This window comes from Phascolarctos cinereus, unplaced genomic scaffold (assembly GCF_003287225.1).
Source record: "Phascolarctos cinereus isolate Bilbo 61053 unplaced genomic scaffold, phaCin_HiC Scaffold_9;HRSCAF=440, whole genome shotgun sequence".
Classification (NCBI taxonomy): Eukaryota; Metazoa; Chordata; class Mammalia; order Diprotodontia; family Phascolarctidae; genus Phascolarctos; species Phascolarctos cinereus.
In genome coordinates this window covers 85,790,405-85,809,800 of record NW_027556402.1, presented here as the reverse complement: position 1 = coordinate 85,809,800, position 19,396 = coordinate 85,790,405, and the positions used below count along the sequence as shown (strand labels likewise).

Below are 19,396 nucleotides of genomic sequence, written 5' to 3'. Positions count from 1 at the left end.
CCTTTACAGAAGAACATGCCTTGTATTATATGAATGAATGAATAGCATTTAACTTCAGAGGTGACTGGGTCTTGCTGCCAGATTCAAATTAATCTCAAGCTGTATTATTTTTCATCCTCACCAACAATATGCCTTTTCCTTTCCCAGTCCTACATCCCCTACATGAAATTCCTTACTCTTATTCTCATATGATTTACCAACGTTTTATTGGAATAGTCTGCACCTCATTATATTAGTACACAGGCCATTAGGTGGTGACTTATTTGACCAAAGCAATGTATTCATTGATAATATGGCAGGCAAAATAAGGAAGTGTTGTGTCAAAATACAATTCTTATTGGGATCGAATGAGATAATATATGTAAAGCACTTTGCTAACTTTGAAGTACTATATAAATGGAAGCCATCTATGTTGGTGTTAGTGTTAAGATGAAAACTCAATATTATGTTTAAGGGGGAGTTTCATAGCATTCTCATGAGCTAAACCATAATAAGAATGTTGATTTTTTTCCTCTCCCAAAAAATAAAGCAATTCAATTCAATAAACATACATTAAACACTTATTCATATGCATGACACTATATGAGGCACTAGGAATCCAAAGGCAAATGAAATAGTCCCTGCCATTAGGAGCATACATTCTATTGAAAACCAAATAATCATATGGACCTAGCTTAGGCCCAGACAAAGAACTATGGTACTATATGAGACCAACGTACGGACCTTTGGAAAAATTTACACATGCTATGATTCTTCACATTTGAATAGAAAGCATTTTTTTCTTCCGAGTGTTCTTCCATTAGCCATACAACAATCTTTGTTCTTGTTAAATGTGCATTTGGTTCATTCTGGTTCTCATATACTGGGACCACAGGATTTGGGCCAAATGTCTTGACTTTCTCAAGATATTTGTCAGTGGGTGAGACTTCTAGACATAGTGTATTTTATGAGCTGTACTTTCCAAAATGGCAAATACACTTTTGTATACTGCTTACTCCACATTCCCACCCCCTTAACATCCTGTTCCCCCCAAAAAGGACAAAACCCAGCCAAATTCAGCCTTATTAAAAGTACAATTCTCTAAGCTTTTAGAGAATTTTGAACCTTACCCTGTTCACTAATCTTTTTTGTCAGTGGCTCCATTTTGGTTGAATGACCACTAGGGGGTGATAGGGATATGCACACATCCAAAAATTGTTTCTACTCAAGAAGGACATTAGGCCTTCTTTTATGGGAGTACTACCACCGTTGAATAGCAAGAGTTAAGGCATTAATTCTAGAGACATCAGTTGGCGCTTCCATTTTCAGAGACAAAGGAAATAAAGCTAATTTTTCATACTTCAAAGAGCACAGATCAAACCAGTTGATCAAACTAAGAGATTTATGAAAGGCACAAGCACCTATACGCTATCCTAGATCAGGAGGTGATTATAAATACTGTACTCCTCCCATGAACCTGTGAGCTCACCCATATGAGCATTCTCTCCAATGATGCATACAGCAAACCATCCATACCTGTCTAGACTATCCCCAAAATTCTCCACATTCTATTTTTTATATTTTACTTTAAATCCTGAAACCAAAATAGTCTGGGCTCTCCTGCTGTGTAATGATAATATCCATATCTTCCAAGGGCTGTTGAACAAGCACAGAAGATAACGGGGGAAAGTTAACTGGAATAAATTTGACTTCAGCTAATGTGGTGGCCTTGGAAACAAGCATGCCATGGTTGTCCATGTCACTAGGTGGCGTTAGCTGGAAGAAGCAATGAATTCCTAGCAAAAGAAATTAGCAAGTGAGGCTAACACAGATGCTTAGGGTTGGGACTAGGAGACTCTTACACAGCCCACCTGACAGAGGCATTCAACGGAGCAGATGGTCAATGGACTGTGTGGGCTGAGTGGTTTGAATTAACTGCTGAAATAAATTAGCAGAAGGGAGGATGCGCATCACTTTGGTTAGTGAAAGAATGATCTGGAGATTAGAAAGAAAGGAAAAGCAAAAGCGGAAAATTAAAAGATGTACTCAGACTATATTTTAAAAGTGCTTCTCGCTCCTGCATAGTATGGCCCCGGGAACATAGAATAAATACTGATAAATGGTTTCTTTCATGTTTTCCTAGCTAAGGAAGCACACCAAGCCCCTGTATTTCTTGAGAAGCTGCAGAACACAGGAGTTGCTGATGGGTACCCAGTGCGACTGGAATGCCGTGTTTCTGGAGTTCCTCCACCTCAGATATTCTGGAAGAAAGAAAATGAGTCGCTCACTTATAGCACTGACCGCGTGAGGTTGGCCTGAATCTGTGATTCCGTCAAGTTAAATTAGAACTGTTTGAATCTGAACTCAACCAGAAAAAAGGCTTTTCACATTTAGTAATATAACATAGTAAAATGATAATCTATCCTGAAGTGTCCCTTATTAAGAGGCACAAGCTTTGAAGGAGATGCTACCAATGATCTGAGAAAAAAAAAGTTTTGCTTAGTCTAACAGTGATATTTAAAAAAAAAAAGAGCTTTTTCTTAGTATTTTAGAAGATGAATCTATTTGTTTTAATAGCCAGCCAGGGGAAATGTTTAGTGGTGTGTTTTTTTTTCTAAGCCAAAAACTTAGCTAGAAATTAAGTACACAAATTTATTCCACCCCTTGATGTCCACTCCTATATCTCATGGGGCTTGCCTGTCTCTCCAGAATAAGTAGACCCCATTATCTGCAGCTTGAAAAATTCTGCTTCTAATGATCTAATTAAAAATAATGCTGCATGTCGAAAGACATTTTCAAAATTTTATTTAGAACCCTAATGACCTTCTCTTCTCATCAGCATGCACCAGGATAATCATGGCTACATCTGCCTGCTCATTCAAGGAGCTACAAAAGAGGATGCTGGATGGTATACTGTGTCAGCAAAGAATGAAGCTGGGATCGTGTCATGCACTGCCAGGCTGGATGTTTATAGTGAGTGCCTCTTTATCTCTTGTGTTCATTCTGTCCTGAAATTTAAGATAGCTAAATGTTGCATTAGTCAGCGTGGAGGTATCCTGATCAACCTCTATAAAAGCAATCCATTCACAGAAAGGTTTATGTTGCTCTCTTTCTTTCTATTTGTAGTTTCTCGACACTAATAGTGATCCACACCAGGAGAACAAATACACTGTCAAAGTATAAGTCAAGATTTTTGAAATATTAAAAGCAAAATATGCATGCTAATGTTTCTTTGTGTAGTTAGCTATATAACTGGCCTTTTTACTTAAGCATCTGTAGTAGTAGGGAAAGGCATGATTGATTACATTCATTTTTCATATGTTTTTGTTGTTGCGAGGCTCTGCAAATGACAACGTTTAATGTCTCCTTGTATCATAATTCTATTATAATCTTATAGTGCACTCTAGAAATGCACACTAATGAGCCAAGGATGCATATACTCTGTTGCTTTCTTAGCCATAGTGTATTAATATAGCTTCAGCAGTGGATTTTTACCAACATTTGTGTGTGTGTGTGTGTGTGTGTATGTGTGCAAATGTGTGCATGCACACCAGAATATGCCATTCCTATGTTTCAAATAGGAGGAATTTGTGTAAGCAAACCAGTAATGCAGTAATGTTCCCTAGGCCCAGGCAAAATGTTCCTATAAAATTGTTGAACCAACACAATATGATCGTGAGCCTTTATGTATGTACATACATGTATATATTTATGTGTGTTGTGTGTGATTGTTTTATTTCAATTTTTCAATTTAATTTGGATTGAAAACAGTTTTGTGGAGTCCCTCCTGGGAAGATTCACTTAAACTGACCTCCCAACCCAACCTTTTTCCATACATTGGAATTTTAAAATGCCCAGTCAGGGTACCTAACAACATCCATGACAACGGACAGCAGAAACAGGTTTGAGAGAGAGAGAGAGAGAGAGAGAGAGAGAGAAAGTGACCACATCTTGACTTTACAATAACACTCATTTTTACACAACAACTTAAGCTTTACAAAGTATTGCCCTTGCCACAACCTCACCTATGAGATTAGGCTTTGAGAGGGAAAAGAAAATGGGATGGAAATTTCTGGAGGGAGCAGACAGCCATGTTGCTTAGAGAATATTTCAGAATATTCTCCTTGAGAATCTTTCCTTTGGAGTGAAGGTAAATTTTATATATTCTGGCTGTGATGGCCAAAGCACCCTAGAGAAAGGAACAAATGTAGGTGAAGTTACCATCTGTAAATAAAGCAAGATTAGGTTGAGGGGTAGGAGGGAGAGGGGGCAGAGGACAAAAAACAGAAGATCACCCAGTCTCAGTGTTAGTTGAGTTGGTCATTCTCTGTTTTCAAAATAGAATGTATGGCCAAGTTATTTGAGCAAGAACTTTTTCAATTTACTTTGATCATCTGAGAATCCACACTCTGGTTAAACACTAACTATTCTCTTGGCCTTTCTATAGCCCAGTGGCATCAACAGCCCCAGAGCGCCAAGCCAAAAAAAGTACGGCCCTCAGCCAGTCGCTACGCAGCACTTTCAGACCAAGGACTAGACATCAAAGCAGCGTTTCAGCCCGAAGCCAGCCCGTCTCACCTGACTTTGAATTCAGGCTTGGTAGAGAGTGATGATCTGTAGGTCCTGTGTGATTTTCAAAACAGAAACACTGAAAGCCATTGCCTTGACCAACCATATTCCTTTGTCACTTTATGTAAAAGGTAGACACACACCTTTGACCACATACAAGAGATAAAGAACACCATACCTTTACTTTTTTAATTCACTATTACACCCAGTGGAGAGTATTAGTAGCTGGTATTCATAGAAATGTACACCTTGCACCAAAAATTCACATTCATCCAATTTTTTAATTTTGAGAATTGCTGAGTATCTTTGTCAGAAATGCCAAAGCACTAAAGGAAACCAATTGAGTGAAAGCAAACACAGTTTGCATGTATCACCAAATGCCTTTAAACACAAGCTCACTAGTGCTTTTCAGCATACTGTGAAATGCTTAATTGGAGGCAGTTGGACTACAAGTCAAAACTAAAATATGATGCTAAAGTGGCAATGCATTGAGACAGCTACAGTGAACAAGTGCAATATGGTAGAATCCAAAAGGACAGAAACATCCAAGTAAACGTTTCCTTCTGCAAATTGCTTCCTGTTATATCATAGAGAAAAACTACTTGCCTTAGATCTTCATTGATATCGACAGTTTTCTAGCAAGGTTAATGCCTTAGTTTTTGGGGGTTTTTTCCTATGTATAATATTTTTTCTCTTCCTGCCCCCTCCTCCCCCTGGGCTGGAAGCTTATTTACAATCCATACTGAAAAAGGCTAATTTAAGTACCAATAATTTAATGTATTTTGAATAAGGTCTGAAGTGTATAGTACAGTCTGTTCCATGGAAGGAATCCAAATGCCCCCATGACAACCATGGCATATTATTCTAGGAGGATGGATGGGGGAGGAGAAAGAAGGTAGTGGAATACAAGAATGTTCTGCCATTGTGATTGTACTGCATTTATTTAAATGAACTGGAAAGAACAGGGAGATGGTAAAGACCAGGTCTGTTTTTGTTGTTGTGAGTGAATGAATCTCAAATTTATTTGAATAAAACACTACCATTCACAAGTCTCAAATGCTGGGGTCGGCTAGAAGTCTAGAATGTGTAAGGAGGGAGTTTCAGTGTGTGTGGTATTTTTGTCTCGTCTGAGAACTGGAACAGTATAGAGCAAGTTGAAATGGACCGAGTCTGTAAGACTGATGGAAATGGCAAGTAAGCACCTGTGGGAGCTGGTTTCATGGCTACTTGAAGGAAATAAAGCTTGGAGAGGGGCAAAAACAGACTTGTGTCATAATGTATTTTACTTCATGGTATATACGTGGTCATGGCAAGTGGTGAATATCACTTTACTTCTCTGCTATGTTATAACCCAGTGACCCTCCTCTAAGAAGGGACTATGTTCTATGTAGTACATGAAGATGTTAGATTAAAGGCTGCTTCGACCGCAAACTGGACTGGGCAGATTCTGACTATATTTGGAGGTCTTAATTCAGAACCAAGCCATTTTAATGAGGGAAAAATAATTAGGCCAAACGAGAAAACATGAAGTTTTGATGGTACTTTGCTATGAAAGGAAAACACTGTATTCCTTATACAAAGCACATATATCTTTCATTATTTATAATAAAAATATTGAAATCTATCTCAACTCATTTATTCAAGTTATTACTTTGTTTTGTTTTTTTAAAGAATTTTATAATTGTGTACCACCCCATATATTTTGCATTACGGCTACACATGTATTGCTTTGTACCTTTTTGTAAGAACAACCAGGTTTTAAGTGATTGATGAACTTTCGCACATAGGATAGCTATTGATCTCTGCAGAGTGATGCCAGTTTTCTGACCACGCTCATACACATGGCTAATATGAATTTAAGATGCAGTACACGGTCGGTCCTGGAACTATTCTACCTACACTTTAGAAATATTATGTCATGTATCACTTGCCAAATTTTTCTGAATGTGACTTGCTAATTTACTGGTTTTTAGCTTCACTAGCATTATTTTGCCACCTTTTATTTGTATTTATAAAGAAACAGTGTACTAGCATACTACTTTGGATTGTCGTGTTGATATCATGTGGTTTTAACATCAATAAATATTTAACAAGTAAGATAGTTGTCATTTTCTGAAGCAAGGTATTTCAGTCTTTTTCTCAATGCAAAGGTGCAATGTCATCAATGTCATCAAAAGTACATTCTAGAGCTATTTTATCCAAAGGAATAGTTGTGTAAACATTCTACAGATAACACAAAACTGGGGCAGGGGGAAGATGTGGATCTCACTACGTGACAGAATCTGGACCTGACGAGATCTTACCACTTTAAAATGATGGGCCAAAATGTATAGACAAACACAAAATAATACCTTCTAGTTCAAAAGATCAACTTCACAAGCATAGGATGGGGCAATTCAGGCAGAAAAAGGAGCTCAATAGGAGTCAACAATATATCACGGTGGCCAAAAAAGCTACTGCGATCGTCTTGTTTTGTTGCTGAGCTGCGTCAGCTATGTCTGACTCTTCATGACCTCGTTTCTGGGGCTTTCTTGGCAAAGACACCAGAGTGTTTTGCCATTTCCTTCTCCAGTTCATTTAACAGATGAGGAAAGTGAGGCAGACAGGGTTAAGTGACTTGCCCAGGCTCATACAGCGAATAATTGAGGCTGGATTTCAGCATGGGTCCTCCTGACTCTAGGGCTGGCACTCAACACTGCGCCATCTAACTGATCCAAAAGCAATCATGAGGCAACGTTAATACAAGTATTCTGACCTGGTCAAATCACATCTAAAGTATTGTGTTTGAACTGGACCCCACAATTTAGAAAGGACATTGACAAACTGGAGGCTGTCTAAAGCAGGAAAACCAGTATGACAAGGGCCTGGAGAGTTACGCCAGCATCCACTGAAGGAACTGGGCTATTTGGTCTGGAGAACAATAAACTAAGGGAAGAATATGAGAGTTGTCTTTAAATAGTTGAAGATTATCCTGTTGAAGCAAGATTAAACTTGTTCTCCTTGGTTCTGCCTTGCAAAACTAATTCTGGTTAGAATTACAGAATTAATTATATTAACTAATTAATCTAATTACACAAGTTTAAGATGGGTCTATTTTGGCTTGATGTACAGAAAAATCTAACAATTAGATCTATTCCAGTGTAATGGGCCATCTCAGAAGATACTGTGCTCTTTTTCATGTGAGGTTGTCAGACAAAGACTGAAGGAGGATGTTGTAATGTAGGCTCTTATTAAGATACATATTGGACTGTGTGGCCTCATGTCCCTTCCAACTGAGATTCTGTGGATCACTTAGGTTAGGCCTGTGGTTTACATTAGCATTGGGGTCCTCCCACCCACTGTCCTTGCAGCACAGCAGTCAGTCGATCAACAAGCATTTATTAAGCACTTACTGTGTGCTAGGCACTGTACTAAGCACTTGGGAATACAAAGAGAGGCCAAAAAACAAGTCTCTACTTTCAAGGAGAGCTCATGTTTTAGGACTAGCAGTATTTATCGGAAAGTTTCTCTTCCCAGTGCCTCTTTTTCCCAATCTCTTTCCAGAACAAATTTCTCCTTGCTCTTGCTATATAAAAATTATATTAACACTTGCAGAGTCCCTAGCTTTCTGAGAAACCAGTGTTTGAGTATGAACTGTAGATTAAGTTTTTGCCCATTTCCCTAAAACAACCTAAAATCTAATTCTACTAATTTCTGTGATTAAAATTTGAAATAATTTATATCCTAAAGAAGCACGTAACTGAGGAAAGGGAATTCACTTACAGTAGGAACAAAATCCAGATCTTTTAAAAGAAAATTTTATTTGAGGGGGATGGTTATAAGCATATGAAACAGTCTTAGACGATTAAAATATTCAGAAAATGCTTCATTTAAGTAATAGGACTTGAGCTGAGACTTAAAGGCCAAAGCCAATTTGTATGGCCAAGAGTAATGGTTCAAAGGTAAGAATAAATGTGATCTTTTGGTGGGGCAAGGCTTCCTGATGAGAAGCACTCAAAGACAGAGTAGGGCCAAACTGCTGAAGGCCTTGAATGTCAGGGTGAAAGAGTTTGGACTTTAGCCTATAGGCAACGAAGAGTTATTAAAGAAAAGTTGCGGGCCTACAGAGTGAAATGATCAAAGCAGTGTTTTATGAAGCTTATTCCCCTGTCAGTGAGTAGGAACTCAGAGAAAATTGGGCAACTGTTAGTTTCCTCTGAGTATCTCTTTACTGAAAGTTTCATGGGAGTTCATTGATGTGTATCTATACAAGTTTGTGCAGCAGTGGAGGTATAAGTCCCAAGTCTGATTCCATCACTGAGTGATGGCTTCAGAACAATTTTTGCCTTTCCTATCTCTAAAACGTGCATAGTAATTTCTTTTTGTGGTGTCAAAGTGCTTGGAGATCTTCAGATAAATGTTTGGGGGGAATCCAATATTTAGTTTGCAGTGGTGGAAGTATATGTGACTAATAAAACAGCAACCTTAGAAATTGTATGTAAATGATCACTAGAGTGAAAAAATAGAGTAAATATAAGATTTCTAAGAAAATTATTTGGACAGGCGCCATAAATAAAAGTATGAGTTAACATGAAAATATAGAACAGGAAAACATTGCAGACAATGGGGAAATTAGGTAAGAAAAACACTATGAAGTGAAGAATATAGAACCAAGGGAGCAATATGTTCTTGTTTAGACCTGTCCAGCTCTCCATGACCCTCTTTGGGGTTTTCTTGGCAGAAATTTTGGAATGGTTTGCCATTTTCTTCTCCAGCTCATTTTATAGATGAGCAAACTGAGGCAAACAAGGTTAAGGGACTTCCCTAGGGTTGTATATCTACTAAGTGTCTGAGGCTAGATTTGAACTAAGGAAGATGAGTCTTCCTGACTTCAGGCCCAACACTCTAGCCACTGTACCACCTAACTGCCCCTAAGAGAATAATATACATAATTACAAATAATGTGGATGAAAGGAATGCTAAAAGGTAGCCAGTATCTGATTAATTGCAATGACCAGTCTTAAATATAAGAAACAGAAGGTGAAACACATCTCCCTCCTCAGAGAAGAAAGGTGGAGGACTATGGGTGTAAACTATTGCACATGCTGTGAGAAACGTGCTGTTTCCAGATGTTTTTTAATATTTTTCTTGGCTCTAAGGGAGGGTTCAAGATGGGGGGGACAGTATATAGGGAAATAAAAAGCAAAAGGCATCAATAAAACAAGAGAAGAGAGGGCACAAATGATTGTGCACTGTGTATGTAGAGTAGCCCTACATATATGTGCACTGGAATCCAAACAAGCATCAAACCCCATTCCAAAGATCACTTAAAAAAAAAATCTGGACAGAGTCCAACTGCTAAACAATTGGGATTCTCTAGATTTCTGCCCATGAAAAGTAAATTGTCATGTAGCAAAACACACGCATCATCCAATTGTTCTGTCCCAAAGAAAACGATCCTATAAACATAAAATTTACAGCCAGTCTAACTGAACTGTCTTCAGGCATGTTACGTAGGGCTGGTTGGGGATCTGAAAAATGATGATATTATTTGACATACCAACAAAAGCCATTTTTCACTTTAAATAGAGAATGAGGAAAACAGCAGGGTACTTTAACTACTGACTTGGAATACATCATTTAAATTATCTTCTTCCATCATTTTCCCTTTTCACCTGAACAAAATTATATCAGGACAATGTTTGACATCAGGAAGGACGAGGAAGAACATGGTCTTAATTGAGCATAAACTAGATGATCTATCCCTGAATAATTGAGCAGCAACAGTATATACTGTAACTATAAAATTATGAAAATATTCTCTTTCATTAATTAATCTTGTTTTATAGTCCCAATACAAAGTATCATAGAAACAGAGGATCTGAGGACCATGAAATCATAGATTTGGAGTTGGCAGGGACTTTAGAGGTTACCTAATCCAACTCTCTCTTTTTATAGAAGAGGAAACTAAGGCTCAGAAATGACACTAAGAATATTTTCTAAAAACAAATGATGGATCAAGAACGTTCATGTGATCCAACCAAGGTTTTACTTGTTTCTACGAAAGGAAGCAGAGATAAATTGCTCTAAATACCATTTCTATTTTACATGGCACAGTTGCACACCAGTGTTTTGAGAGATAGGGTGTTTGATAAGTGTGGTAAGTCTGTTAAATAACAGTGAAAAAATATTAAATACCTCATAACATTTTTCAATTTCTCTATATTCTAAAATGTTTTGCTTTAGAAGCATGTTTATGGTTTTAAAAATAATATATGATTGACATATTAGCTCTAATTACCAAAGTTCCATTGCTCTAAGATGGAGTCAATCTTATTTCTCCTTTTCAACATACAGACAAAGAGTTAGAGGCAATGTTTGAACCCAGAGTCTTTGACACCAAATAAAGAGGATTTTTTTTCCATCACAATACAGAGATATGGATTAGCTCCCAATAACAGTAATCCAAATTGAATCCTTGGAGATAGATACATGCCATTGTTAAGATCTATATACAGAAACTGACTCCTTTCTCAAGAAGATCATAGGTGTGCTCAGGCAGCATTCGAAGCATTCCAAAATACACTGTGCCATAACATTGGGTCTTTTCATTCTCTTCATGAGAAGAGACTGTGCAGCACTGGCAGAGTGTAGAATCATACTATTTTGGCACACCTATGGATCGTAGATGTAAATTTAAAGAATTAAGTTAAATTCAAATCCTACACCAAATATTTACTATCTATGACACCATGGAAAATCATGTCCATTTGCAAAATTAGAATAAAGAATTTATGATATTTAAAAAAAATTATTTTCACAAATTATTTAAACTTTTCTAAAGGAGGGGATTTTGGAGAACCTGCTCAAGAACGCATGAAAATGATTACAAAGAAAATACAAGGCTGGATCATGGAAAGTGATAACTATGCCACTAATGTATAGCTTATAGAATTTATATTTATTGCTCAGTATTATTCCTCTCTGGAATAGCTGTCACTTGACTGTTTACAGATTCATATGAAAAGACCTTGTCAAACAAATGGAACAAAATCAATCCCAGAGCCATCAAGGACAGGATCCTTGGCACCTCTAATTTGACTTATAGCATATGATATGCAAGTACCATGGCTAAGTCATGGGCCTCCTTTTAGGATCCATCTATGATATGATAGAATAGGGGAAAAAAAAAAAACCAAAGCACTGGCTCTGGAATTAAAGGGCCTGGCCTCAAATCAGCCCTCTGACTTACTACTTGAGTGACTTTGGACAAATCACTTACCTTTCATGGACCTCAGTTTCCTAATCTGTAAAGAAAGGAGAGTGACAGCAGGTGAGGTACCTTCTAGTGCTAGATCCAATGACCTCCATAGGTAGAATAAAGAGTTCTAACTACCCTCAAGGTACATACAACAGATGACTGAAGAAAGGGAATGTCATTAGGAAGCCAAGAAGAGATGTCCACAATGTCATTAGGAAGCCAAGAAGAGATGTCCACGATTGCTGAAAAGACATATCTGTCTACAAAACTGACTATCACTGTAAACCGGACTGGAACCAGTCTCTAACCTATGGGTGGCCAGAGCTGAACAAAGGAGGATAGAGACAGAAGAGTCAAGAACCAAACAGAAGTTTAATTTCAAAGTGAGGGAAATGGTTTACAAGCAAGAAATATGTGTGCCAGAGCCCCGCCCCCAGTGGGAGGGGGGCCAAGACAGTGTGGGGAGTTCTTAGTCCTTATACCCATGGCTGTGCAGTGAGCTGTAGTTGTGACAATGAGGGGTAACAGTAACAATGTGACAAGTTTGATTCATAGTAGGACTTCATGAGTGGGACATGAGTACTACAGGTGCTTGTCCAAGCTCAGAGACCACCTGATGTTGGTATGAAACAATTCTGGGATTTTGCTGTGGCTGAGATTATCCTGAGGGTGAGCACAAAGGATTGTTATTATGCTAAACTCAGGGCACAGCCTACTTGCTGGGTCTTAGCTCTGGAAAACATGGTATCTCCTAATATCTTGACATTGTACAGGTAAGTTTTTTGGTTTTGCTGGGATTTGGATAGAGTTTGAACCTATAGTTTCATCAGCGAGAGGAGCCCCTACTATGGAAACTTCTTATACCAAAGCAATTTGTTGAATCATTTAAACCCAGGGTTCAAGGTAATATAGATAACACATAAAATTTAAAATTGTCTCAGCATCACCATTAGTCAAAACTAAGGTCCATCAATCAGCAAATTAATAGAACATCTGTGTTAAGTTACTTTTTTCCTCAGCTTACAGATCTATTTAACTGATGGTTATTGTCTTAATTAAGGATTCTCAGCTTATCAACAATAGTATTTGTGAATCCTTTATAGTGATAAAGGATATTTATAAACAATTCTGGGGGCATTTTCTTTCTAAACATCCTTTACAGATGAAAAGAATTAAATACAACTTTAGCTAAGAATAAAAGCATTAGCTGAGACAATATTTATTGTTTTGCTAACCAAAGCAACTAGGTGATTTTATGGATACAGTGATACACTTGGAGTCTAGAAGACTTGAGTTTGAATCCTGCCACAAGAATTTACTAAGTGTGTGACCCTGGGCAAGTCACTTAACATTTCAGTCTCAGTTTCCCCATCTGTAAATGAAAATAATAATAGTACCTACCTTACAGGATTTTTGATAAAAAAAAAAAATGAAACCACACGTAAAGTGGTTTCCAAAATTTAAAGCATTATATAAATGCCAGTTATTATTATTAGGCAATAATAATAATAATAGGTCATTGGTCAGTTAATGGAAAGATACCTTAGACCATTTAACCACTCACCTAGATATCCTAAATTGTTACTTTTAACCCATCACCACCAGCAGGGCCAGAGTTACATTAGGTATGATTTGGGAATTTCTAGGAAACACTACCAACCACTATCACAGTTCAAAAGTATCCTTGCCAGCTTGTCACAAACAAAATCTTTTCCCTTCACTGAATAAATGTTAATGGAGGGGCAGAGCCAAGATGGCTGAGTAAAAGCAGTGACTTGCTTGAGCTCTCCCCCAAACCCCTCCAAATACCTGTAAAAAAAATGGTTCTAAACAAATTCTAGACCAGCAGAACCCACAAAAAGACAGAGTGGAACAGATTTCCAGCCCAAGACAACCTGGATGGTTGATTGGAAAGGTCTATTGTGCTAGGCAGAGAGAGGAACGCAATTCAACTTGGGCACACAAGCAAAAACCAGGCCTCAGCAAACCTGGAGCAAGACTCAGAGGACTGAATCAAGGGCAGCTGTGGTGGTTTCCAGACTTCTCAACCCACAAATGCCAAAGACAGCTTAGAAGGTCAGTAAGAAAAGTCTGTGACCCTGTAACTTGGAGAGAGAGAAGCTCAGTCCCAGCCCCAGTCCTGGCACAGCCCCAGAGTGGTGGCTGCTTCCTGAGTTTGGCCCACAGACAGAGAGGGAACTGAGTGGCTGATCAGAGGGGGATTTCAGGGATCTCTTTGTTGGTGCTGAGGCAAGGTTCTCTTGCTTTACTCGTGCTTGGATCTGGGTCTCAGTTCTGGGTGGCAGTCTTAGGGTGAGGAGGAGTGCTGGTGTGGTGGAGCTTGTAGTGGCAGTGTAGAGAGAATCCTCCTCACAGTTCCAAGGCAGAAAAGAGTGCTTATGGTCACTCAAAGAACAGAACACAGGCCAGGAAAGGAGTAAACACCTTGCCCTTGATCATACCACCTTGGAAGAACTGAAGTATCTCTGAAAACAGCTACACAAATCCCTGAAGCTTGGGACAGTACATTCCCTACACTGGAAGCAGACTACAGCAGAGTAAGAAAAATCCTCTTGTTAAGTATGGGACAAAGGTGCCTTTTGATTCTATAGTCTGGACTCTCAATAAACAGAAAATTTCCAATAGGAAAAAAAAATTAATGTCAATGAAAATAAAGCACCCCATTTTGGTTAAGGGCCTATTTTCTCTCCCTCTATGGATCTTTTTGACAATAAGAAGTTTGGTAAGATGAGCCCCACTTAAAAAAAAAAACAAACAGGATTGAGGTTTGGAATTTAATTACCATTATCAACTTCATGGTGATTTGTAACTCAAAAATATACCAAGCTATTGAGAAGACTTCTATAAATTTTAGATATCATTCTAAACAGTAACCCTACAGCTTGGAGATACACAAACATATCTTAAATGAAGATGGCAGTGGATTACTCTGATGGCACTTTAATCCCAGTTCTCCTCAAGCTATACCTTCTCTCATATCCCTCTGGTCACACTGGACCTGGAGTGGGGAAGAATCAGAATATTCTTTGTTCCCCACTGTTACCTCCAGACTGTCCCTTTACCAGACTTTCTACTTTATGCTGTAACTTTTACTCTTTTGAAATCCACACAATTAAAATTTTCTACCTAATCAAAATTATGGCACCTGTTGTATATTTACTTTCAGGTCATTTTCCCTTTTCTCTAAGAGTTGCACACACAGCTCACCATCTTTCTCTCCTCTTCAACTCCTGCCTGCATAATAGGGGATCTTAATATTCGTGTAGATGCTCCCTAACACTAATCTTCCATTTCCTCAACCTCCTTAAGTCCCATGACCTACTCCACTCCACCTTGGCTACACATAGGGAAGGTCATACATTACATCTTGCCATTGCTCACAAGTATTACACTTTCCTAATTAGAAACACTAACATTCCCCTATCATTCTACTTCTTTCTATGCTTCAACACTCCAACACTTATTTTTCACATAACTGACACTTCTATTTCCTCTATGGCTCAGTACTTTCTTTCTTTCTTTCTTTCTTTCTTTCTTTCTTTCTTTCTTTCTTTCTTTCTTTCTTTCTTTCTTTCTTTCTTTCTTTCTTTCTTTTTCAACATAAATTTATTTATTTTTAGTTTTCAATATTCACTTCCACAAGTTTCTGAATTCCAAATTTCTCACCCCTCCCCCCACCCCAAGATGGCATGCATTCTGAATACCCCTTCCCCTGGTCTGCCTTCTCTTCTATCTCTCCCCCCTCCCTTCTCTTAACCCTCTCCCCTTCTATTTTTCCTGTAGAGCAGGATAGACTTCTGTACCCCATTTCCTGTATTTCTTATTTCCCAGTTGCATGTGAAAACATTTTTTTTAAAAACATGTGTTTTTAAAACTTTGAGTTCCAAATTTTCTCCCTTCCTCCCTCCCCACCCACCCTCATTGAAAAGGCAAGCAACTCAATATAGGTTGTACATGTGCAGTTATGCAAAACACTTCCTTAGTAGACATGTTGTGATGGCTCAGTACTTTCTCAGGCTATTTATTACCCTTACTGACTTCACTATCCTTCCTCTCCTACCTCAGCCCGATAGTTAGCCATTTCAATTCTACACCATCCTTTGCTCTGGATTTTCTTACTCCTTTGTCTTATCACCACTCTTCTCTTGCCAAACCTCAACCCTGGATCACTCCCATGATCTACTTTCTCCACTCCTACTCCTGGGCTGCTAAGCAAAGCTAGAGACAATCCCACAGCTATGCTGACTGAGTACATGAATTTTCATGTTATCCAACCTCAACTGAGTTTCACTACGGGAAGGCAATCCTTTTATTTCTCCCTAATTGATTCCCACCCTGACTCCCCACTCCCCTGACTCTAACTTTTTCTTCCCTCCTATAGACTCCCATCTACTACACAAATATTGAACAACTGTGACAGGTGAATCATAGTTGTGTCAATAAATAAAAAATCTCAGAAATCATAATCTAGTTCTTCCCTAAAACATGAGTCCTCTCTATTAGAAGGATGGAGGTATGCTTTGCTGTATGGAATAAGTACTTCAGCAAAATTAGCTATAATGCAAATTTTCTCTTTCTACCTTCAATATCAGATCAATGATGCCTTTTGATATTTTTTTTTCTAAATAGACTTGAGTTGAATTTTTTTCGGTAGGGCATTTGCTAATTTGTGTGGAAACCCTGGTACTACCAAAAGGGAATGCCATCATAGTGAGGTGAGGCATCTGTCTGCTGTGACATTTTTTGTGGATAAACAGTGCATATTATTTTACACAGATGTCTATCTGGAGCCTGTAATAAATATCTGCTAGATTAATTTATTAATAACTGTTAAGGATTTAACAAAATTTTCAAATCAGGCAATTTCCCCTATTGGTCACATTAGAATATAACAATGTACCTGAAAGATGTAAAGGATGTATCATGGCTAGTCTTCTAACTGTGTCCCTGTAAATCTGGTTTTTCATTACTCTCCTGCTTAGATTACCTTGAGATGTGCTGTCAGGGGTAAGGCCAAGATGGCAGATTATGGGCAGCCATCCAGCTGAACTCTCCCAGCATCCTCTTGAAACAACTTTAAAATAATTCCTCAAATCAAATTTTAGAGCAGCACAGCCAACATAAAATTGGGGTGAGATATTTTTCTGGCTTAAGAAAACTTAAGTATTAGGCAGGAGAAGTCAGTAACTCTGGGGTGGAAGTGGGTCCAGAGCCCACACACTCTGAGGTGGCAACAGTGACCACAGCAGCAGCAGTAACAGTAGCAGCTTTGGGAGCTCTCAGTAAGGGAGGTCAGACAACTGGTCAGAAAAAGATTATAGGGGATCTGTTGCTGGCACTGGGTATAGCTGACACTATTGCCTGTACACAGTTCTGGGTCACAGTTCCCAGAGAGAGAGGAGTGCTGGTAGTCAGTGACAAAGGAGCAAGGGCCCTGGTCACAGCAGGGAACGTCCTTGGTAAAGACCAGAGTGCAGACCAGGACAGCAGCAACCATACCTCTCCCAGGATCACATCACCCTGAAAGCACCAAAAATTTGCAGACACCCCCCCCCCAAAACTAATTCTGAAAATAGCTGCATGAAAAGGCCTGAAGATTGGGACAGTGCCTCCCAAAGTGTGCAGAGCCCAACTTTAACATAACGTTCAAAGGTAAGAAATAGGCTGGAGAGTCAAAGCCACGGGCCACTCAGAGGGCGGGTGCATTAGCAAGGGCTAGAGTTACAATAAGGACCAAGGCCGGGTATTTCTGAAAGTGAATGACAAGCCAGAGGCCAAAAAAGTGTTTGAAGGTGAAATGGCAAGTTTATTTGCTATCCTGCAAACAAACACAGCGAAAGTACCCAAACCCATGAAAGTGATAGATGTGCCAGGGGGCGGGAATCTACTAGTGATGGAGCATTTGGACATGAGATATTTAAACAGTCATGCTGCAAAGCTTGGATCGCAGTTAGCCAATCTATACCTTCATAACAAGAAGCTTGGTGAGACTCTCAGGAAGGAGGAAAAAACTGTTGGGAAAGGAGGAGGGCAGGCAGAACTTCAGTTTGTGGACCAATTTGGGTTTCATATGGTAACCTGCTGTGGATACCTCCCTCAGGTGAATGATTGGCAGAAGGACTGGGTAACATTCTATGCTAGGCAGCGAATTCAACCCCAGATAGATATGGTGGAGAAGGAGTCTGGGGATAGAGAAGCAAGAGAACTTTGCTCTCAGCTGCAGCTGAAGATACCTGGCATGTTCCAAGGCCTGGAAATTGTACCTGCCTTACTCCATGGAGATCTTTGGGGAGGAAATGTCGCAGATGATGTGTCCGGGCCAATTATTTTTGATCCAGCTTCCTTTTATGGCTACTCAGAGTTTGAGCTTGCCACAGCTGGAATGTTGGGGGCTTTGGTAGCTCGTTTTACTCAGCTTACCACAGCAAAATCCCCAAAGCCTCAGGGTTTGAGAAGCGACTTCAGCTCTATCAGCTCTTTCATTATTTGAATGATTGGAACCATTTTGGATCAGGATATAGAGGATCTTCCCTGAATGTAAGGAGGAGCCTCATGAAATGAGTGCTCTCTCTTTTAGTGTTCTGACCTCAGCCCATTTTGGTGATTCAAACATAGTATTATTTCTCTAAGGAGGTATGTAACATTATAGTCAAACACCTAGAGTCTAGGTTTTCTCTTGTTCTGTCTTCTCTTCCCTTGAACATCATCACCATATCCCCAAAGGGACTGGGTTTTGTTGTTTGATTTTAACTTTTTCCGGTAATTAGAGTAGCTCAGTATTGAGCTTCTTAATCCAGAACCCAAAAACACATACAGTAGCATGTTTACAAGCCATGAAAAATACCTCACAGCTTGGAGAAAAATTTATTCTGAAGTTGAATATTTTGCTAGATGCTAAATTAAGCTATTCAATGGGATAAAGAAACTGTGAAGTAATAAGGCATTTAGCCATCATGTTACAAGGTAGAAATGGAAAAGACAGTAATCAAGTTTATTTGAAGTGTGAATAAGAAAGTTTGATAATAAATAGATGCCCTTATTTCTTTCTTGATTACTTAAACACATTCCTTTCAGCTTTTGTAGTTCTTAGATGAACCCTCTTTATAGTATGAAATAGGTTTTCCTAACCTTGGCTAGCTATCTTCCTATTACAGAACACAAGAAGTAGTTAGTTCCACATTTTAATTGGTATAGCCTAAATCTGGAAATGAACATCATTAATTAGAAGCTTCATAACATTCAGGATCACTGAATCTAATAAAAAGAGGTACAGCAGCCTCTTGTGTTTTCTTTTCTTTCTTTCTTTTTTTTTTTTTTGCATTTAGGCAATTGGGGTTAAATGACTTGCCCAGGGTCACACAGCTAGGAAGTGTCAAGTGTTTGGTCTGAGGCTGGATTTGAACTCAGGTCCCTGGAAGGATCTAGAATCTCTTTACTGATCCAAGAACTACTTTTCAAATATTAGAAATCAAGCATTTCCATTTTGATGGCAGAAATGTAAGTTCATGAACCAAGGAGCATAAAGGAGATGAAATTGTTTCTCGGGCTACTTACAGGTCTGAAGTTATTTCAGAGTACTTTTGAAAG

The 19,396-nt window shown here is 38.7% G+C and overlaps 1 protein-coding gene and 1 pseudogene across 3 annotated transcripts in view; both read left to right on the top strand.

The window, feature by feature from the left end:
• PALLD (palladin, cytoskeletal associated protein) overlaps nucleotides 1-6,645 on the top strand; it is a 545,699-nt gene extending 539,054 nt beyond the window's left edge. For all 3 annotated transcript variants that reach the window (XM_020997846.2, XM_020997845.2, XM_078148314.1), the window contains 3 exons: nucleotides 2,123-2,288; nucleotides 2,819-2,952; nucleotides 4,427-6,645. In XM_020997846.2, the coding sequence (XP_020853505.1) occupies nucleotides 2,123-2,288; nucleotides 2,819-2,952; nucleotides 4,427-4,599 (473 nt within the window). In that variant the 3' untranslated portion in view covers nucleotides 4,600-6,645. The remainder of the gene's footprint in view (nucleotides 1-2,122; nucleotides 2,289-2,818; nucleotides 2,953-4,426) is intronic.
• Nucleotides 6,646-14,503: 7,858 nt separating this feature from the next.
• On the top strand, nucleotides 14,504-18,622 carry LOC144455440 (ketosamine-3-kinase pseudogene; annotated as a pseudogene).
• Nucleotides 18,623-19,396: the final 774 nt, after the last annotated feature.